At 38.7% G+C, this 18,102-nt stretch overlaps 3 protein-coding genes across 12 annotated transcripts in view; all 3 read left to right on the top strand.

Annotated features, from left to right (window-relative positions):
* Nucleotides 1-755: 755 nt before the first annotated feature.
* On the top strand, nt 756-4,770 carry csrp1b (cysteine and glycine-rich protein 1b). The gene is made up of 6 exons (XM_035661216.1): nt 756-894; nt 1,916-2,025; nt 2,513-2,681; nt 2,944-3,073; nt 3,512-3,605; nt 4,061-4,770. Exons 2-6 carry the CDS (start codon nt 1,917-1,919, stop codon nt 4,135-4,137), a joined length of 579 nt encoding a protein of 192 aa, XP_035517109.1. The 5' UTR covers nt 756-894; nt 1,916; the 3' UTR covers nt 4,138-4,770.
* Nucleotides 4,771-10,341: 5,571 nt separating this feature from the next.
* On the top strand, nt 10,342-11,888 carry LOC118327773 (troponin I, slow skeletal muscle-like). Its single transcript, XM_035661214.1, has 5 exons — nt 10,342-10,530; nt 10,625-10,756; nt 10,891-10,980; nt 11,202-11,378; nt 11,783-11,888. The coding sequence occupies exons 1-5, from the start codon at nt 10,342-10,344 to the stop codon at nt 11,885-11,887; spliced, it is 693 nt and encodes a 230-aa protein (XP_035517107.1). The 3' UTR covers nt 11,888.
* A 4,212-nt stretch (nt 11,889-16,100) lies between these two features.
* tnnt2b (troponin T type 2b (cardiac)) overlaps nt 16,101-18,102 on the top strand; it is a 7,656-nt gene continuing 5,654 nt past the window's right edge. For 2 of the 10 annotated variants that reach the window (XM_035661206.1, XM_035661204.1), the window contains exons 1-4: nt 16,102-16,166; nt 16,368-16,412; nt 16,526-16,533; nt 16,788-16,805. In XM_035661206.1, coding sequence (XP_035517099.1) covers nt 16,384-16,412; nt 16,526-16,533; nt 16,788-16,805 — 55 coding nt within the window. In that variant the 5' untranslated portion in view covers nt 16,102-16,166; nt 16,368-16,383. Of the gene's footprint in view, nt 16,167-16,367; nt 16,413-16,525; nt 16,534-16,787; nt 16,806-18,102 lie in introns of those variants that run through there. The other 8 variants (XM_035661205.1, XM_035661211.1, XM_035661207.1 and 5 more) reach the window with 8 other exon arrangements.

Below are 18,102 nucleotides of genomic sequence, written 5' to 3'. Positions count from 1 at the left end.
AGCTGCATGAATGCGGCAGACGACAAAACAACCTGAAAAACGGAAAATCAGCCAATCAACTCAGGCAGATCAGACCCAGAGAGTCTGGATGAATTTGCTGAACTCACTATACCCGCTTTCTGGAATACAGCACTAGGCCAACATTAGCATTCATTCAAAGTTGTATTTCTGGCCACCAGATTAATGTAAGTCTAATATTCACTCTTCTTTTAACTCTGTTTTGGTCTCCAACTCCTGAGTGATATATCTGGCTCTCAGACTGCGAAATGTCTCACTATGTTCACCAGATAGAGAGTAACTTTGTTTGTCTTCTGTTAGGTACTGGGCAGATAACAAAAACAGCTGCCTTCTGCGGTTAGAAAAGACCTGCTGAGAACAGTGAGAGGGAACAGTAAAGTTGTTCCCCCATAAAACAAAAACAATGAGCTAAAAGATCCAACCATACATTTATTGAGGTCTTGCAACAGTACTGTTTGGTACTGAAGTGCTCAAAACTCCAAATAATTACCTCTTTTTTCCATTTGGGTCACTAATAGAGAATTACCTTAAAGGACCAGAATGTGGCTCATTTAAAGACATGACAAGTTTCCATTCATCTGCTTTCAACAGTTTTCTGGAAAGCGGTCATGTGATTTCACCAAGTCGGAAAGTTTTTGAAACATGGAGATGGCATACGTCTCTCTTGTAGTCTTCCACCCTCCCTGTCCATCAATAAGTACGCTCACTATCTTTCTCCTCCTTTTCCTCCCTACTTCTCTCTCCCTCTTTTTGTGTCTGTGTCCTGACTCCTCCCTCAGTTCAGTCTGGTGTCCATTCAGCCTCCCTTCTCTGCTTCTCTTCTCAACTCAGTCATATCTTAATACAACAGACAGGATCAGCCTTTCACCTCAACAGGTAGGTTTGTTTAAGTCAGGATACGGAAAGCATTGTTAAAAATCTCAATACTTAACAGTAGGATTTAATAGTGGAGTCGTGAGTTGTTAGTAAGTTTGTTTCTTAATGTTTTATTTATCTGTGCACTAAAATAGTTAATTTGAAGAGAAAGTATAATTTTGATTTGAAATTTAGAGACAAAGTTACCTATAATCAAATGACTATTATATATGACTAAGTGGTGCTGTTTACAGTTAAGAGGACTATCTCTGAAGTTGGAAATTTCCTATTACTGTCTAGGATAGAATGGCTTTATGTATCCAACAAGTTTTCTGAGCATCTGCAGGAAAGGCAGATAAGAAACAACCTTGAAAAGGTGCCACTACCAGTGTAAAATCGCCCTAAGCAAGCTTGGAGACTACCCTGAAGCTAACCCCAAACAGTGTCTTTATTTTTTATTTTATAAAAGATTGCTTGAGTAACTCAGATAATCTGCATTGTAGATTGCTGGGTTGTCTGAGGTCAAAGTTGTTAACATGTGTGATTACAAAATGAAATGCAGGGAATTTCCTGTTTATCCAGAGTGACCTAGTAGATTGCTGGCTTTCAGTGTGGATGGCAACATTACATACTATTACAAATTGTAATATTGCATTACATTACGGTGAAGTTGTCACCATAAAAAGACATTTCATTTCTGAAACTCAGAGCCGACCTTGGTGTAGGGTCAATGCAGAGTGTATTCTGATGTCATTTTATCTATATGAGCTGGTTTGGAGCTATCTGAGCAGTGCCAGCAGGTACTTTGCATTTTATAACCAGGTATGAACAGACCTACAGACGCCAGTACGCTGAAACAAGAAGGAAAGAAAGAGCAGTGTATCATAGGAAACTGGTACCTCTCCTTTTATAGATATTGTTGCATCTAGCCTCAAGTGTTGCAGATGGTCTCTGTCTGCTGAGTAACACTGCTCCAGAAGAGAGATGTAATATATACAGTGAATGAAAAATGTACACAACCGGCTCTCCTGTATGCTTACAGAATGCCTTTCGGAGGAGGAAACAAGTGTGGCTGCTGCCAGAAAACCGTCTACTTTGCTGAGGAAGTGCAGTGTGAGGGGAAAAGCTGGCATAAATCTTGTTTTCTGTGCAGTAAGTATTTAAGTTCTCAGGTAATCTGCTTTATTCGTCTTCTGACTCCCGAGTGCGTAAACAACTCGGAAATCACAAGAAGTGCCAGGATGGAATGCGGAGTATTTGGCATCAGAGTAGGAAAGTGAGCATCTGCAGGTTTTCACTCAGACATCTCAGTCCTTATTTGGATCCAGTGGAGACATGTGACGAAGGCTTGGCCTTATATGGCAGAGGAAGGTACACATACTCCCCCTCCAGCACAGACTAGTATTTATCTGAGCCAGCTAAGCACGTGGGTATGCAATTTTCTTCTTTAAAATGTCACAAATGGTTTGTGGTGATGTCACTGCTAATCTGTAAAAGAAAAAGAAAAAAACTGCCAGGAACTGTTTTTGAGAGTTTGCTTGGTGTGTGGTATAGATGTTTGTGAGCTAAAGAAAGAAATGATACAAAGGTTTTAGAGTGTTTCTGATAAGTTTTTGTTTTCCTTTTTCTTTGTTGTAAGTGGTCTGTAAGAAGAACTTGGACAGCACAACAGTGGCCGTTCATGTGGATGAGATCTACTGCAAATCATGCTATGGCAAGAAATATGGGCCAAAAGGCTACGGCTTCGGAGGTGGAGCCGGAACTCTGAGTATGGACACAGGAGAAGGACTTGGAATCAAGCCTGAAGTGTGAGCAAAACAGTACTTCCTCCTGTTTTTTTTAAACTACTGAGAACAGTATAAAGCTACATACCGTATAGCCAGATTACAGAATAACAAAGCACATTTCATATTTTGGACAGAACAAAACTACTTCTCCACATGCTGGATCAGAAGTCTCGACAAAGGGATGAAACATAAAAATGAGCTGCATATCTGTATTAGTAGCTCTTAATACATCAGTTGATTTTACCTTACGGTCTTCTTTAAAGCTTTATTTTTTTCTTGGCAGTCAAGCTCCTCATCGCCCTACAAATAACCCCAATGCCTCAAAGTTTGCCCAGAAAGCAGGGGGCTCAGATGTGTGCCCTCGATGTGGGAAGACAGTGTATGCAGCGGAGAAGGTTATTGGAGGGGGCAATGTAAGTAAGATCTACGTATGTGGTTATTTCAGTTTATAAACTGTACTTTAAAAAGGTCCAGTGTGTAGGATTTAGTGGCATCTAGCGGTGTAGTTCAGATCACAACTTACTCGAAAGAGCAACTACAGTGGCCATATACATGGAAAATGCAAATGCCCCTATCTAGAGCCAGTGTTTGGTTTGTGTCCATGTCTGGGCTACTGCTAGAAACATGGCTCCATGGAAGGTGAACCCACAATTCCTACATTCAGGTGATTATACACTAATGAAAACATACCTATGAATATTATATTCCATTTCTGCATATAGAGCCTCCTAAATGTAACACACTGGACCTTTAAATTAATTATAAAAGTGGATAATTTGTCATTTCTCTGTATATTATATGTACTGTATGTATATTTTTGAGCTTGGACCACCTCTCTGCTCTCTCATCAGTCCTGGCATAAAGGCTGCTTTCGCTGTGCCAAGTGTGGCAAAGGACTTGAGTCCACGACCGTCGCTGATAGAGACGGAGAGATCTTCTGTAAAGGTCTGTGTCTATCAACAAGAGCGTAAACGATTGGTGTATAATTCGATTAGCTGATGGGCAGCAAAAAATAATCTGCAGCTATTCTGATATCAATTATTCATTTTCTCTAGTATTTTATAAAACTGAGAGGCAGTATAATTGAATGACATACATTCCAGTGGTTGGTTCAACATCTGAACCCCAACCTGCAGAGCAGAAGCAGTTGCTCTAAATTACTTAAGACAGAGGCCCAATAGGTCAGTAGCCCCTCTGACCTTTTGCCATTTAATATATTTTTATTAATATTTAAACAAGACTTCATGTTTGTCAGTTATCTAGTTTAAATAAGCCATCTGATAACTAACTGACACTGTGGCTCTGCAAATTGAGGCTTAATAAACCAGCAGATAATTCAAACTCCAGTCTGCCTATGTATTCTGTGCAGTGTTTCTCAGTCTCTGTAATGTCATTCACAGGTTGCTATGCAAAGAACTTTGGTCCCAAGGGGTTTGGTTTTGGTCAGGGTGCAGGAGCTCTGGCTCATTCCCAGTAAAGCCCGAAGCTTCAACCCACCTGGGACTGACATCTGCGCTCTGATATCATCGCTTCCAGGATGCTTCAGTCAATATCTAGCCTATTTTACTCTGCCCTTTCATTCCAGCTAAAGGCAAAGAGGAATGAAAGAAGCACACAGCACACAGCTTTTTTTATGAGTTCACCAAGTAGATTTTGCTTAAATGTGTTGTATTTGGAAATGATGTCTTTTTTTTGACTGGTTAAAAAACAAGATATCATGCTAAACACTTATAACACACTGAATTCTAACAGTGTTTCGATGTGCACATTGTTTGTTTAAACTGAGTGGTTAACAGCAAGCTGGCTCCATTCTTAGACAAACTATTACAAATTAAACTATGTGGCTGCAGTACTAAGAGACACTTGCACTGTAATAACAGAGCTCAGTATGGCAAATGCTTAATTTGATTAATATCTGAATATGTTGGGTGAGCGAGAACAAAATAAGTTTAAAGACCGACAGTGGTGAAAAAACTGTATCACAGTATGTTTGAGTTACACTCAAGATGAAGCCTTCCTTTCTTCTTTACATGTCAGATGGTGTACATACAGTCGTAAGATTGCAATGCATTATTGCTGAGACACAAAATAAATATCAAGCAAAAAAAAATATTTTTTTTCCCTCATTGTCTATGATGCAAACTTTGGCATGCCGTACAAAACCGTCATTGTTCTTTTTGTGGTTCTGGTCTGATGAAATCAGTGAGTATGTTTATGAGGTCTTGGGTGTGCTTGTTATTCCTCCAAATGATCGTCAGACCGAGCAAAGTGCCAGCTGTTGTGGTAAACAACGGAGTCGCAGTGCTCGGCCCTGTCTCTGCCTGCACCGAGGAGTTGGCCAATGACCAGAGTGCCAGGCAGCTGTGGCGGTGATGTGGGCAGCTGTTTGTTTCGGCACTGACTGCAACATACGAGTCACATCAACAACCAAACTAAAATCCGGACAAGGAGGAAAGTATTACCCTGGGATCTGTTCCTAAGCCTCCATAAATTTAGATTCATAAAAAATTAGTGGAACAAAAATGTAAAAATGTTTTATTGATTTGTTCCACTTTGAATTGAATTGATAAATGCCCTGCTGGAAGTATTAAAATTGAATTCCCTTCTGTCATTCACCCACCAGAGGGCAATGGAGATACCTGATCTTACATTAAGTGATGAAAAGAAATTGTTAATATGACCCTTTCCAAAACCAAAAACATGTAAGGAATGGACAGAAAAGTGCATTTTTAATATAAGCAGCTAATGTTAGCGTGTCCGCTTAACTATCTTACTATCTACAGCAGTAACATTTAGCATTTACTTCCAAGGAACATTTAAAAAAAAATTGCCCATTTGTGACTGGCATATCCAATTTCCTTACAGTGTGGAAACTAGTCCTGGATGCTATCAGAGTTTAGCTTAGCATTAACAGCTCTCTCCTGCCCTGTATTGGATTTTAAGTTTCTACTTCAGTATCCACAACTAGTCTCTGTTACAGCTTTATTAGCTTTAGCGTTGTAGCAACAGTTAATACAATGTGCTAGTGATAGTTGTCATTTCAGCCAGGAAAAGAAAAAACAAGTCTACAGGGGTCTGAAATCAAGGACCCATTGTTTTGAAGATTAATATAAACTGTAATTGTAAATCTAGCATCAATTCCCTTATTCCCTTTCATACCAGAATTCACATTAACATTACATAAGAAATTAAATCAAATATCGATCATGTGACATGCACATTTTACAATAAACAATAAACATAGATAAATAACGCCTGCACAATACAGCGCCAGTGAACATGTTTACTTCTTCTTTTGGAGTGAGACTTAAACAATATACTTTACAGCAAAGTATCACATGTGAAAACTACAGTACAGTAAACTGCTGTATAATCCACTGGCATCTGTATATACGAGTCAGTGCTCAGTTTCCTAGAGACAGTCCCGCAAACACACACCGCACTTTGTTAATCCTGCTGCCATATATAATGTGGAATTATGATCAGCTGCCACGAGCAAACAGCCTGAATCTCTGTGTCATAAATCAAGTCAGCATCAGGGACTTCAAAGTCCTGACTCAGCGGGAGCAAAAGAACAGTCCTGCAAACTTTCACAAATTGAACCCTATTAATAAAAAATAAAAAAAAGCTGTTTACAGACAATGCCAATGCTATTGTCATATACATCCACACATTCATTTCACTATAAAAAGGCTGAGTCAGCACCGGCAGTATTTCACATGGTCCCATCCTTAACAATACACAGAGACTATAAATATGAAACTAGGTTGGTAGCCCAGCAGGTCACAGTCACTGTGGTCTGAAGAGGCTGTCAGCTCGCCAGTTATCCCATTGAGCTGCCTGCTGCTCCACTGCAAGCAGGAGACACAGCAGCCTCACACATTACCACAAATGTAAAGCATGTGTTCAGTGTGGAGGGCAGCAATAGTGTTTGATAATACTGCCATTTACAGACAGGCTACAAATTAAAAGGAAAAACCTGAATAAACGAGTGGAAGAACATAACAATGCAGATGCTGCTAGAAGAGGTTACAGAGTGGTTTGAGGAGTAAATGATGTGAAGCATATGCTGTGGCCTTCGCAGTCAACCAGATGTCAACTCAGTTTTAACACCAAAGGCAGATTTTGGGCCGACATATTCTAGAGGACTCCCCACCCATCATCAAAACACCATATAAAGAGAATATATTTTGGAAATATGGTGTTCATCACTCCAGCAGAGTTCAGAGACTTCAGAGACAGGAGCATTGAAGCTGTTATGCCTTCACTAGCAGCAAGCTGAACACACTTATAAAAGTGTTCAAGACAGAGGTTGGCCTAATGGAAGCAGGTGTATGACTGTAAAACTATGTAGTATTGAAAGTGGGTGTAATTATAGTGCTTAAAAAGATCCAACACAATAACCGAGTATTAAGTTTCTTAGTAAGTTAAACCAAACTGGTCGATTAACCAATTACTCTGTCAACAGAAGATTAAATGGAAACTATATTTTCAAACAATGTTAAGAAATCATAAGTCCCTCTTCACAAAGAGCCCACAAAAGAAATAAGATACATAACAACAGTAGCCCAACATTATCCGCACAGCTTTGGCAGCACAAAACCGAAAAATATTTAACTGAAATTACATACATTTCAGATAATGGTCCAACAAGGGAATTTGTAGTGTTGATAAAAGATGCCTGTTAATATTTGCTGGACATCTGACAGAAAAGTGGCAGTCAAACTACCAGCTGCTATCGCAACAGAAACCAACGGCTGGAGGCAGAACAAAAGCTATTCTGGAGTCTCAAGGAGCTCAAACAACTTACTAAAAGACACTTTTGAGGTATTTTTCCGCTTTAATTTGTCACACATCAGTATGGAACCAGTTTCTTTTTCCGCTTGGTTCATCACTTTTCTACAATCTCAGTCCTATCTTTTACAGAATCGCTGAGGAAGTAACTGGCACACACTTGAAATATTCATACACAACAGCATCAAAAGCGAACCAAACCCTTAAAAACCAGCCCAGTCTGCCACTGTAGCAACTGTATGTGGCTACTTTTGAAAGGATTTAATGATTATATTTTAAAAAGATCCAAGAGACTGATCCAAATTATAGCTGCAACTAATTATTATTTTCTGTTGATTATGAATAATTATTTGTCTTGCATGACCTTTTTGTAAAGGATTGTTTTTAGAGTAATTACATAGCCTACAAAAATATAAAAAAAATGTGGAAAAATGACCATTTACATTAACATTCACATTTTAGAAACTGTCAAACCTGTCTAATGGAATTATTGCTTAAAATAAAATACTGAAATGATTAATCAATTATCAAAATAGTGAATTTATTTTCTGTAGATGAACTTATCATTTGCAAGGTTGTTGACAATTTCAAGAACCCTTTAATGACTTAAGCAGCCTAGCAACAAATCCAATGACCTTTATACATTTATTTATAAAGGGTCATTAATATTGCAATCCTTTTACTTGTTCTGGTTACATTTATGGACAAATTTAGGCTTTTGTTCATTTGTATTCCCCCAAAATGAATAATAGGTTAAAGCAGCAAGAGTCCACAGCTTTCCATTTTTAGCCATGTCTCTGTGGATGTCAATGTCAGTGTCTCTGTCTGTCGGTCCACTGCTTTGGTTTGAGATCAAAGCTGCTGTGTCACTAAGAAGTATAACTCTGTATGTGATCAACTTTCAAACGGGACTTCTAAGTTCACGCCACTGCTGTACAAGCCGAAGAAAATTAAATCACTAATACAAACCAGACATGTGATTTTGTGGATTAATTTAAGGACTTACTGTCCTTGCATGAGTGAACTGAGCACTTAAAAGGGTGTTCACACAGACACACATCCATCTGTGTTACAGTTTGGTATGCACATGAGCCCCAATCCCCACCAAATACAAAGCATGCACACATACACACAGGCTGGGACCCAGTATCAAAGACTGGCAGCATCACCTGGTGCTGCAATTTGTCTATGTTTAGTTGGTAGGCCTTAGCTAAATGTATACGGGAAACAGCATTCCTGCCTTAAAACCACGGATTAGCATTGTCTGCAGCTATTATCCTAATCAGACCAAGGGGGCCCTGCAGTCTGGGACGGGGCACCTCTCCAGCATTGCTCTCTCAGTAGCCAAAGAAAATATCAGAAAATGATCTACAGTAACAAGATAAACTGTTTGGCTATGACTGCTAGAAGGTTGCTTCAGCATGGAAAGAAATAAGTGTAACTTGAACTTTCCGTACATACAGCGGCTATTTGTCAGGATGTACGAGAGCTTTAAATAGTTGGAGAGAGAAAAAATGAGTGAAAGTCAATAGGGATGCTGTTTATCCCGAGCTGGCACACCGAAACGTTCACACACATTATTATAAAAGAAGCAGAGAGCAGTGATCTGTCAACACAACATGAGCATCACAATCACTGTTACCCTGAGACCACCCCCTCTCATAGTGTCTGTGTAGGTGTGTAGGTGTATGTGTATGAGTGTGTGTGTGTGTGTTTCTATTTAAGTCTCCTTGTGAAAGAGAGGAGGGACAAAGGGGAGCAGGAGATAAATATTCTAGTGCGTTCTTCTCTCCATCACTTTGTGTCTGTCTGTATCCACAGTATCAACGCAGAAAGGTAAGGCCATTAATTTTACTTTGGATTTAATAATTAGATAAGATATTAAATAACAACACCGGTTGGATATAAAATAATCGAAACTTACAATGAAGTTGTTTTGTCTCACCAACAGTCCAAAACCTTAAGATTAATATTCACATTTTTTTCACAAAAAAAAAAGTTGAAATGACTAGTCGATCGGGATACATTTGGGTAATATGCTGCTTTTCTTTGTCTCGTGTGGTAGTAAAGCTAATATTTTTATCATGAAATGTACCAAAACTGGCCATCAAACAAAAGGATATAATAAAAGAAAATAGACGTCAATTTGGCATTCTAAATTCGGTCAGTACTGTTCTGAGAATTGGGGGCTCTGTCTACATTTGTGTCTTTATCCAATGGAGAAGTGGGGGTGAAAGCAGGAAATGTTATCTATTTGGAATAGTTGCAATGTGGGGCCTTGCATGCTTCTCCCTGTCTGCCAACACTTTGCTTTCTGGCAGATGAGGAGGTGACGGGATGATTTGGTCCAGCAGACCTTTCTACAAACTATGACATGAAGTGCCCAATAAACAAAACAAAACAAAAAAGGTTGGCCATGTGAAAAGTCACATCCGTTCATAGTTTAAAATATAATTCACAAATCATTGCCAAAGAATAATAAAACTAATAGAGTGACGAATAACACTAGATTTAGACTTTAACAGATCAATTTGTCTCTATATATACGGTAAATTTCCATTCTTGTAACACTATACGGTCGACTGTAATGGCATGTAACTATAGTGGAAAACACAGTTAAGACCCATTGGGGCATTCGACCCAAGTGGTCCCCATGGTTGTGCACTTCAGAGGCAAAAGGTTTTATTTTTGTCTTCCAGGGGGAATTGAAATAGCCAAGATGCCTGAGAAAGCGTAAGTGTATTGTGTTTCTGTTATTGTTTCCATTTCCAAATCAGAGTATCAGTTTCACACAGCAAATGGGATTCCTCTATAGAAACGCATAATAAAATGTAACATAGCAACTATAAGAGACAATTCATTATTGTTTTTTCTTATCTGCAACTGAATGCTAATGCTTCATTTCCATGTCTTTTGTGTCCTCTCTTTATTTTCTACCCACAGACCGGAGGTAAGACGTCTAATAATTTATCATACCCGTATTATCATCGGGCAACTGAAATGTCACACTAAGAAAAAAATATTCTTTTTGCAGAGAAAATCTAAAATCTCAGCCTCTCGCAAGCTCATGTTAAAGGTGAGTCCTCAGTTCTATTTGCATAGACTGGATTGTCAGCCAGAAAGACAGTTAAACAAACAGTTAAATGTACCTTGTGTGTGTGGTATTTCAGAGCTTGATGGTCGCCATGGCCAAGGAGGAGCTGGAGCAGGAGCTGGAAGAAAAAGAGGAACAGAAGACCAAGTACCTGGAAGAAAAATCTCCTCCTATACAGACCAGTGGCATGTCCTTGGTAGAGCTAAAGGTGTCATTTTACATTTACCACAGACGGTCATACTAAATCTAAAACTCTTTCTTTGTTCTCATTGAAATAATGTTGCTAAATTTCACTAAAATTGTGATCAAATTAACATGAAATTCCTCTCATTTTCTACACAGACGTTATGTGAAGAGCTGCATGCCAAAATAGACGTGGTGGACGAGGAGCGGTACGATATTGAAGCCAAAGTCTTGCACAACAACAGAGAGGTAATTGAACACTAGTTGAGAAAGATGACAATGATCATTAATCATTTCAACATCAACAACAAAACGATAACACACGTCTCAAGGCTGCAACACTACACTGATGAAATCCAACAAGTACAGTGTGTTTGGATTACCTTTAAATGAACAGATTGTACAATAGGGCCCTTAATACTGGTGCTGACAAATGACCCAAATTAACTTCCTCTCCACTTTCTCTACAGATCAAAGACCTGAACATCAAGGTACTGGATCTGCGAGGGAAGTTCAAGAGACCCAACCTGAGAAGGGTGAGGGTCTCTGCTGATGCCATCCTGCGATCACTGCTGGGCTCCAAACACAAGGTCTCTTTGGATCTGCGAGCAAATCTTAAATCAGTCAAGAAGGAGGACACAGAAAAGGTCGGTTCGGAGTAAAATAAAAACTAAATCAGCTAATGAGATGCTTTTGGCTGCAAGACAATGACACAGTCCTGATTTATTCCCACACAAGGTGCAGCTGTGACAGATTGTCTCCATGGTGACAATTTATTTAAGCCTTTGGCTGATGTCTACGCCAAGGGTGACAGCCAGTGTGAAACTGATTAATCAGCTTTCTTAGCTGGCCAAAAGTAGAAGAAACCACTGGTGCAAGGGACAAGATATTAGATTATGTTTAACAAAGACTCCAATATCCCAGTATTGATTCTGCTTTATAGAGCTGGCTGAAAAGATCAACATCTGATGGAATCATTTTAGACATACACACACAAATTGCATACATTTAAAGTCTTTAAATTCGTACCTCTGTGATTTGCTCTGTGCAGGAGAAGACGGTGGAGGTGAGTGACTGGAGGAAGAATGTGGAAGCCATGTCGGGCATGGAGGGCCGCAAGAAGATGTTTGATGCAGCAGCGGGCCCCAACCAGTAAACGGATGCTATTAAAGAAAAGGCAGCTTTTTATGTTACGTCCAATACCTTCACTTAACAGCACTGAACATACAGAAACTCTCTGCAGTACTTCACATGGTCACAGAGATGTTCTAATCAGTACATGTCCCCACATTTGTGTGTTTTGTTTCATTATCACTGAAATAAACACAGCATATGCAGTCTCTTTTTTGTGTCTTTGTTTTTTTTGAAAGAAGGAACATTTTGTATTCACACACACATCAATCAGCTGTTCGGATGTAATGTCAGTGGATTTAGCATATTGTTTTCATGGACATGTGTAGTTTAGTGGACTAATTTCCCTCCACATCCACATGTCTAAGTGAAAAAATACAGCTTTTTTGGGGGGGGATTCAAAATGTAATTAAAGTCAGATGACTTAAAAGTCGCAGTCAGTGGAATAACATGCATCATGATGACCCAATATTCACCAAAATACAAAACAGATCAGCAACAACTGAGGCTATAATTCAAAATGATTGAAGTCAACAGCATGGAAACTAAAAATGCATCTACCACACCAAAAACACACAAAGGCTAAGCTCATAGTGCAAATAATTAATTCACAATTACTAGCAATGAGGAAGACAGAGAGCAGCAGAGGATAACAACAGCAGGAGAGACACTGAAGACAGACAAGCTCGCAGCAGCACATACCTGCTGCATGGTGCAGGGAAGCAGTGATACCTGCATCTCTGCGGGGAATGAAGCAGGAAGGAAACTCCAGCGTGAAGCTCTCTCTGTGGCAGATTATTATTTCCACAAATCCTTCCTGAAAACAACATGACTGCACTGTTGGGAACTTAGCTTCGTCCTGAAACGCTAAATGTTCAATGGGCAGGGCATCAAACAGTTAAACAGACCGCTTCACTGTGAAGGGTGCGTTTGATTTGTTCTACAACGAGCCGAATATGTATCATGATCTCTTATAGTTTACTACTGAATTTAAATGAATAATACAGAGCTAAGAACTAAGAAACAACAAACAAATGAATATATAGAAATATCAATATTGATAGAATGAATGAAGTTGGGTGGAGTTTACGATGAATTTAAACTCATCCCCAGTATTTAACATCCTAGCTATAACCCTGTATATTCCTGTTTATGTTTTAAATAAATGTAATGTTTAAATTACAACAAAACTTTCTCATTTGATACAGTCTTTCCAAGAGGCCCAAATGAATTATGTTTATATCTATAAAATATATCTATAATATGTTCCAAAAAAGTTCTGAAGTTCTTTTTTTAACAGTCCAAAACCCAGAAATGTTCAATATAATATAAAACAATGATTCACGTTTTATAAGATGTAACCAACAAATGACTAAAACAATTATCCAAATTAATTATTTCATTTTAACTATTAATTTCTGTCTATCCAGTGGTTGATTTAGCTTACTGTTTCAGCTTTAGTATAGAATAATTGAGCGTATCTATCATGCCTCTACAATAATTATTAATTCTTATTCTAAATTAATAGTTTCGAATCTGATTCTGAATACAGAAAGATTCCCAGAGATGACCTACACGGAGTACAAAATATACTATTAATAGTACAAACACAAGGTTTGGGTGCATCTTGTCCAGTTCCATTTCGTGCCACAAGGTGGCAGTATCAGCTTATGCTCGGTTTACTGAGAAAAATTTCCAACCAGCAGGTTTCCGCCTAAAGATAAAAAAAACAGCTATAAACAACACAGTGATTATTGAGGAAGAAGCATAATAAATGAACCTTTTATTGATTCTGAGCTGAATGAGGGACTGGTGCCATCTCAGGGTTAAACAGTATTAGGAAGCATAAGTGCTTTCTGTTGTTTGTTTTAGTTGACTCAGGTGCCAGAGGGGTGGGGTTTGAAACAATACAATCAGGAGGAGAAAGTTTATGCAGCCAAACTAAAGTACTTGAAACTTCACACTGTCATGCCCCCTCTCAATGGTTATTAAAGTAACACAAAGTTTAAACATTCAAACACAAAAGTTTTATTATGGGATTCATTCTAAACTCTATCATAAAATTGTACACCGTTCCTGCCTATGAATGGCCTCTCTGTGGAGTATTTTTATGTTTGTGCCATTGTTCAGTGAGCTCACTGATTCGAATAATTTGTTTTGTGCATCTGTCAGCCAGATGATTACTAGCTTTTCATTCTGTAAAAGAAAAGATGGGCCAAACTGCTGTTTGATAAATCTAGAAAATAAAAAATAAAAATGTGTCTGGGTTATGAGCTCTCTCCTCCTAACATGCACTACAAACAAAGAGGACTCCTTATGTTTAAACACTGCAGGCTTTGTGGAGCAAAACAAACCAAAAACATGTCAGTTTTGTCTTGTATGTAAACAACTGCAGGACAAAACACAGCTCAAATGTTTTGGACAAAATTTGTTTAAAAAGAAAAACCCACCCAAAGGTAGCAAAAAAACACATTACTTCCTGTGTATTCTCAATGTACAAGATGAAGTTTAGCTCAGACAATATTTACCCCAAAACAAGACTTTCGACTTCAAATTTAACTTAATAATAGAAACTACTATCTACTAACTAGTGCATAATTAATGCCTGCAGTTACTCTGTTGCGTCACTGAGCCGATCAGGGAATTACATCTACATTAAACCATCGAAACACACATTACGTTACAATGTACTCTGACTATACTCGGACACACACACACACACACACACACACACACACACACGTACATACATACAACTTGTAACATTTAGCACTATAAAGTCTGTATTAAGATAATTAATTATAATTGATTGCTTTTGTTTCTTTTTTTGAATAGTTTCTAAATGTTTCAGAAAATAAAAAATAATGTACAAATGCCAAATTTCTACAATCCTGAGGCTTCAGTTTGATATTCTAGTACAGCTGTTAGGCGCCAAAGAGCGCCAGAGAGCTAAATTTATCACTGTGGTAGAGTTGGCAATATAGTAAATCTCCAGTGCATAGCAATGCATTGCTGCCAATAGATCAGTATTTTATCATATGAACTCCAGCTGTCAGGTCTAGTATCTAATAAACAAAATTGAGGATTTAGTGATATATCTTGATACATGCACAAGGATGAAGTATTAACAACAGATTTCTGAGGACTTTACCTGAAAAACTGATTTGACAGAAAAATCAGTCAAGTCTTGTTTAACGCAATTAAATCCTTCAATATAGCAATAATTAAGAAAAAGTATTAACACACAATACAGTTCTTTACTGGGCCTATTGACTGGTCTCAATTATGTAAAAACAATAAGAAAATAGGTTTAAATGGAAAATACTTAAGAGATCTGAAACAAACGTATCACTGACTTGCATTTTGCCTCTGAAGACTTGACTGATGTGACTTGACTTTGATTAGCCCCCATCGACTTAGTTTGGGATTTGACTTGAACTTATCTCGGCTATCTTGAGACTCCTGAACTTTACCAAGAAGACTTCCAAACAGCGTCAACAAATCTGTAAACAGAACCAGAGTTGTGATGAAAGGGAGAACTCCATTCAACAAGCCCCACAAACAGAGTTACATTTTGGCTTTGTTTCACAGGAGACATCTGTTGAATCATAATCCCATCTGTGGGGTCAGATTCAGTATAAACAGCAAACACTGGGAGTATCAAAAGACTTGGCATGGTCATAAAGGCTGTTGTTGATAACACGTTATTGCATGTGAGGACTGAGGGCAAGATTAAAGGCGAGGTGCAGGAGACGGTGCCGGGAGGTGACTCATTACTCATTTCGTTGGCAACCTGCTATGGGAATAATGCTCAATGATTTGACTGCATGACACATCCAGTTGAGGGGAATACATGTCTGTTATACAGTCAAATGTATGTGATAAATGTGGTGTTGACCAGCAGAATCACGATGAGTAGAAACAGTAAATGACGTGAGCTTGAACCGTCTCTTTGTGTATTTGTGTGCACACAGGTGTGGCTTTACAAGGATTATTTCCAACATTCCTCACGTCTGCCAGACCTGAGATACTGAAACCTTTTGGGGTCAATAATCCCGTGTTGTTCGGGTCTTGGTTTTGCTGTGTAAAAATAGACAATGCAAGTCCACAGAGAATGCATGTTTTCCCATTCTGGTTAATGCCATCTGCCATCTGTTTGCAGGTATGTGCCCACCCATTGTAGACATGGGCAGCTTGCTGCCATGTGATCCACTACTGGGTTTAAAAGCTTATGGCCCACAGAGGAGGGCACAGAATACAATTCCCCATTGAGCACAGTCTGAAGCGCACATCACACTCTCTAGGTAAGTCTGTGTGCTCCTCTTATATGTTTTTAAACAGAAAAATAGCTTGTTTTATTTTATCAAATATATTATCCCTTGTTGCATACATTTTAAGACATGTGGGTTCAATTTGGCTTTATTATTGCATTATTATATAACTTCAGGCAGTTGTTGATGCAATATCACTCACTATGCACCTTTGAATTGGACTAACTTGTGCAGGTGTTGCATCCTGACCATGTCAGACACAGAAGAAGGCACATATGAGTAAGTAAATTGATCATTTCTGTAGGAAGGAGAGTGGTGATAACAAAGTGATGCCAGCACAGATGGAACCAATTGTAATTAAATGTTTGTGGTGTGTTTTCTTCTTCTTTCAGGGGACAACGTAAGTCAAGTTTGTCAGTTCACACATATGGGCAACATAAGTCTTGTGAGTGTAGTTACTAGGCTGCAGATTCAGACAGCTGCTTGTTGTCAGTGAGAAATTCTGCCATTCGGCTAAACACTACACTGCTGCTTCACAAAATTAAAAATAATGCATGAATGTCGTGATTATGCTTACATATGCACACATATCAGAAATGCTTATATGTTATAGCTGATCTCTGCTTTTTACTCCTCTGTGTGTATGGTGTGAAGAAGACGAGGATATTGTTGGTATGTACTTTAATACAAACAATATCTATGAAAACAATGTTAAACTTTGCTTCCTAATGCATCAATATAAAGAGGCTGCTTGTATTTTTGCTGACGCTTTGTTACCTGCTTTACACACTTGAGCCTTGCATTTATACATTCTAAGTTACTTAACACACCGCATCTGCTAAGCTGCTGGCTTCACCACACAGCATACTGTATTTTTGGCATGTTGGTGCCACTGTAGAGGCAGCTGCTGTCCTCTAGCTCTACTGCAAGATTGACCTCTGTACTTTTAGTCAGTCCTGTCTGTCTGAGGCTAGGATAGTTCACCTTGTATGAACATCCCAGTGGATCTGTCCTTCCAACTCAAATGGTGCAATGGGTCGCCATCAAAGAGATAAAGGGTCGTACCCCTATTTCTGTCCGCTTTGGGAGGCTGTCTATCTGGGCCACTGTACAGCCCTGTTGTCCAAGAGACTAAGCAGCACCTGTCTCCCTCTATGTTGAGTAGAGTCGCTGATTGAGAGCAATGTAGGTCAGCTTATGTTCTCAGTAGAGTACCTTAGGGAAGATAGCGGCAAAGGCACAATGCCCACTTTCATTTTTATGCCTGTTAGAGGTCCTCTAAATGCAGGTCGGCTTACGTTCTTTGCAGAGGAAAGAGGTTGAGTTACCCTCTGTGGCTGAAGGGACTCCAGCTAAAGACTTGGCATCACTGTTTCCCAAAGAGGCCAAATGAGGAAAGCAGTGTTGGGAACAAAAAACTCAGAACCTTATGCACTTTGCAAACAGTGCAAACGCTAAATGCAACTGTGGGAAAGCTGAATTAGTATACCTTATTTATTTTGATTTTATTTATTTTTTGATAAACCTGTTTTTTAATGATATCATGACAGCTTAATTCAAAAAGGAATATTTACATGCAAGAGTTATAAGAAGAATAATATGAGAAAACTACAAGTAGAAGTAAGAATATAAGAAAATGCTTTGTACAAATGTATTCTTTATAAAACATTGACTTGGTTTTGAAGGCACTGTCAAAAATACATGTAGATTGCAAAAATAATGTTGATCTAAAAGCTGTGTGAGATTGTCATTGTTTGCTTGCTTTGCACAGAAGAGGAGGAAGAGGTAGAAGAGGTAGCAGAGGAGGAGGAGGAAGTGGAAGAGGTGGTAGAGGAGGAGGAGGAAGGTAGTAGCGCTTATGCTAATATTTATTTGCATGTATGCAACAAAAGATTTTTTTTTAACACACTGTTGCAACTATGTACAGTCATTGTTAGATTACAAGTACAATATATATAATATATATATA

This window comes from Morone saxatilis, unplaced genomic scaffold, assembly GCF_004916995.1.
Source record: "Morone saxatilis isolate NCDOM2014 unplaced genomic scaffold, NCSU_SB_2.0 Contig18, whole genome shotgun sequence".
In the NCBI taxonomy this organism is placed as follows: domain Eukaryota; kingdom Metazoa; phylum Chordata; class Actinopteri; family Moronidae; genus Morone; species Morone saxatilis.
Note: the sequence above shows the minus strand (reverse complement) of the source record. Positions and strands in the feature narration are given on the sequence as shown.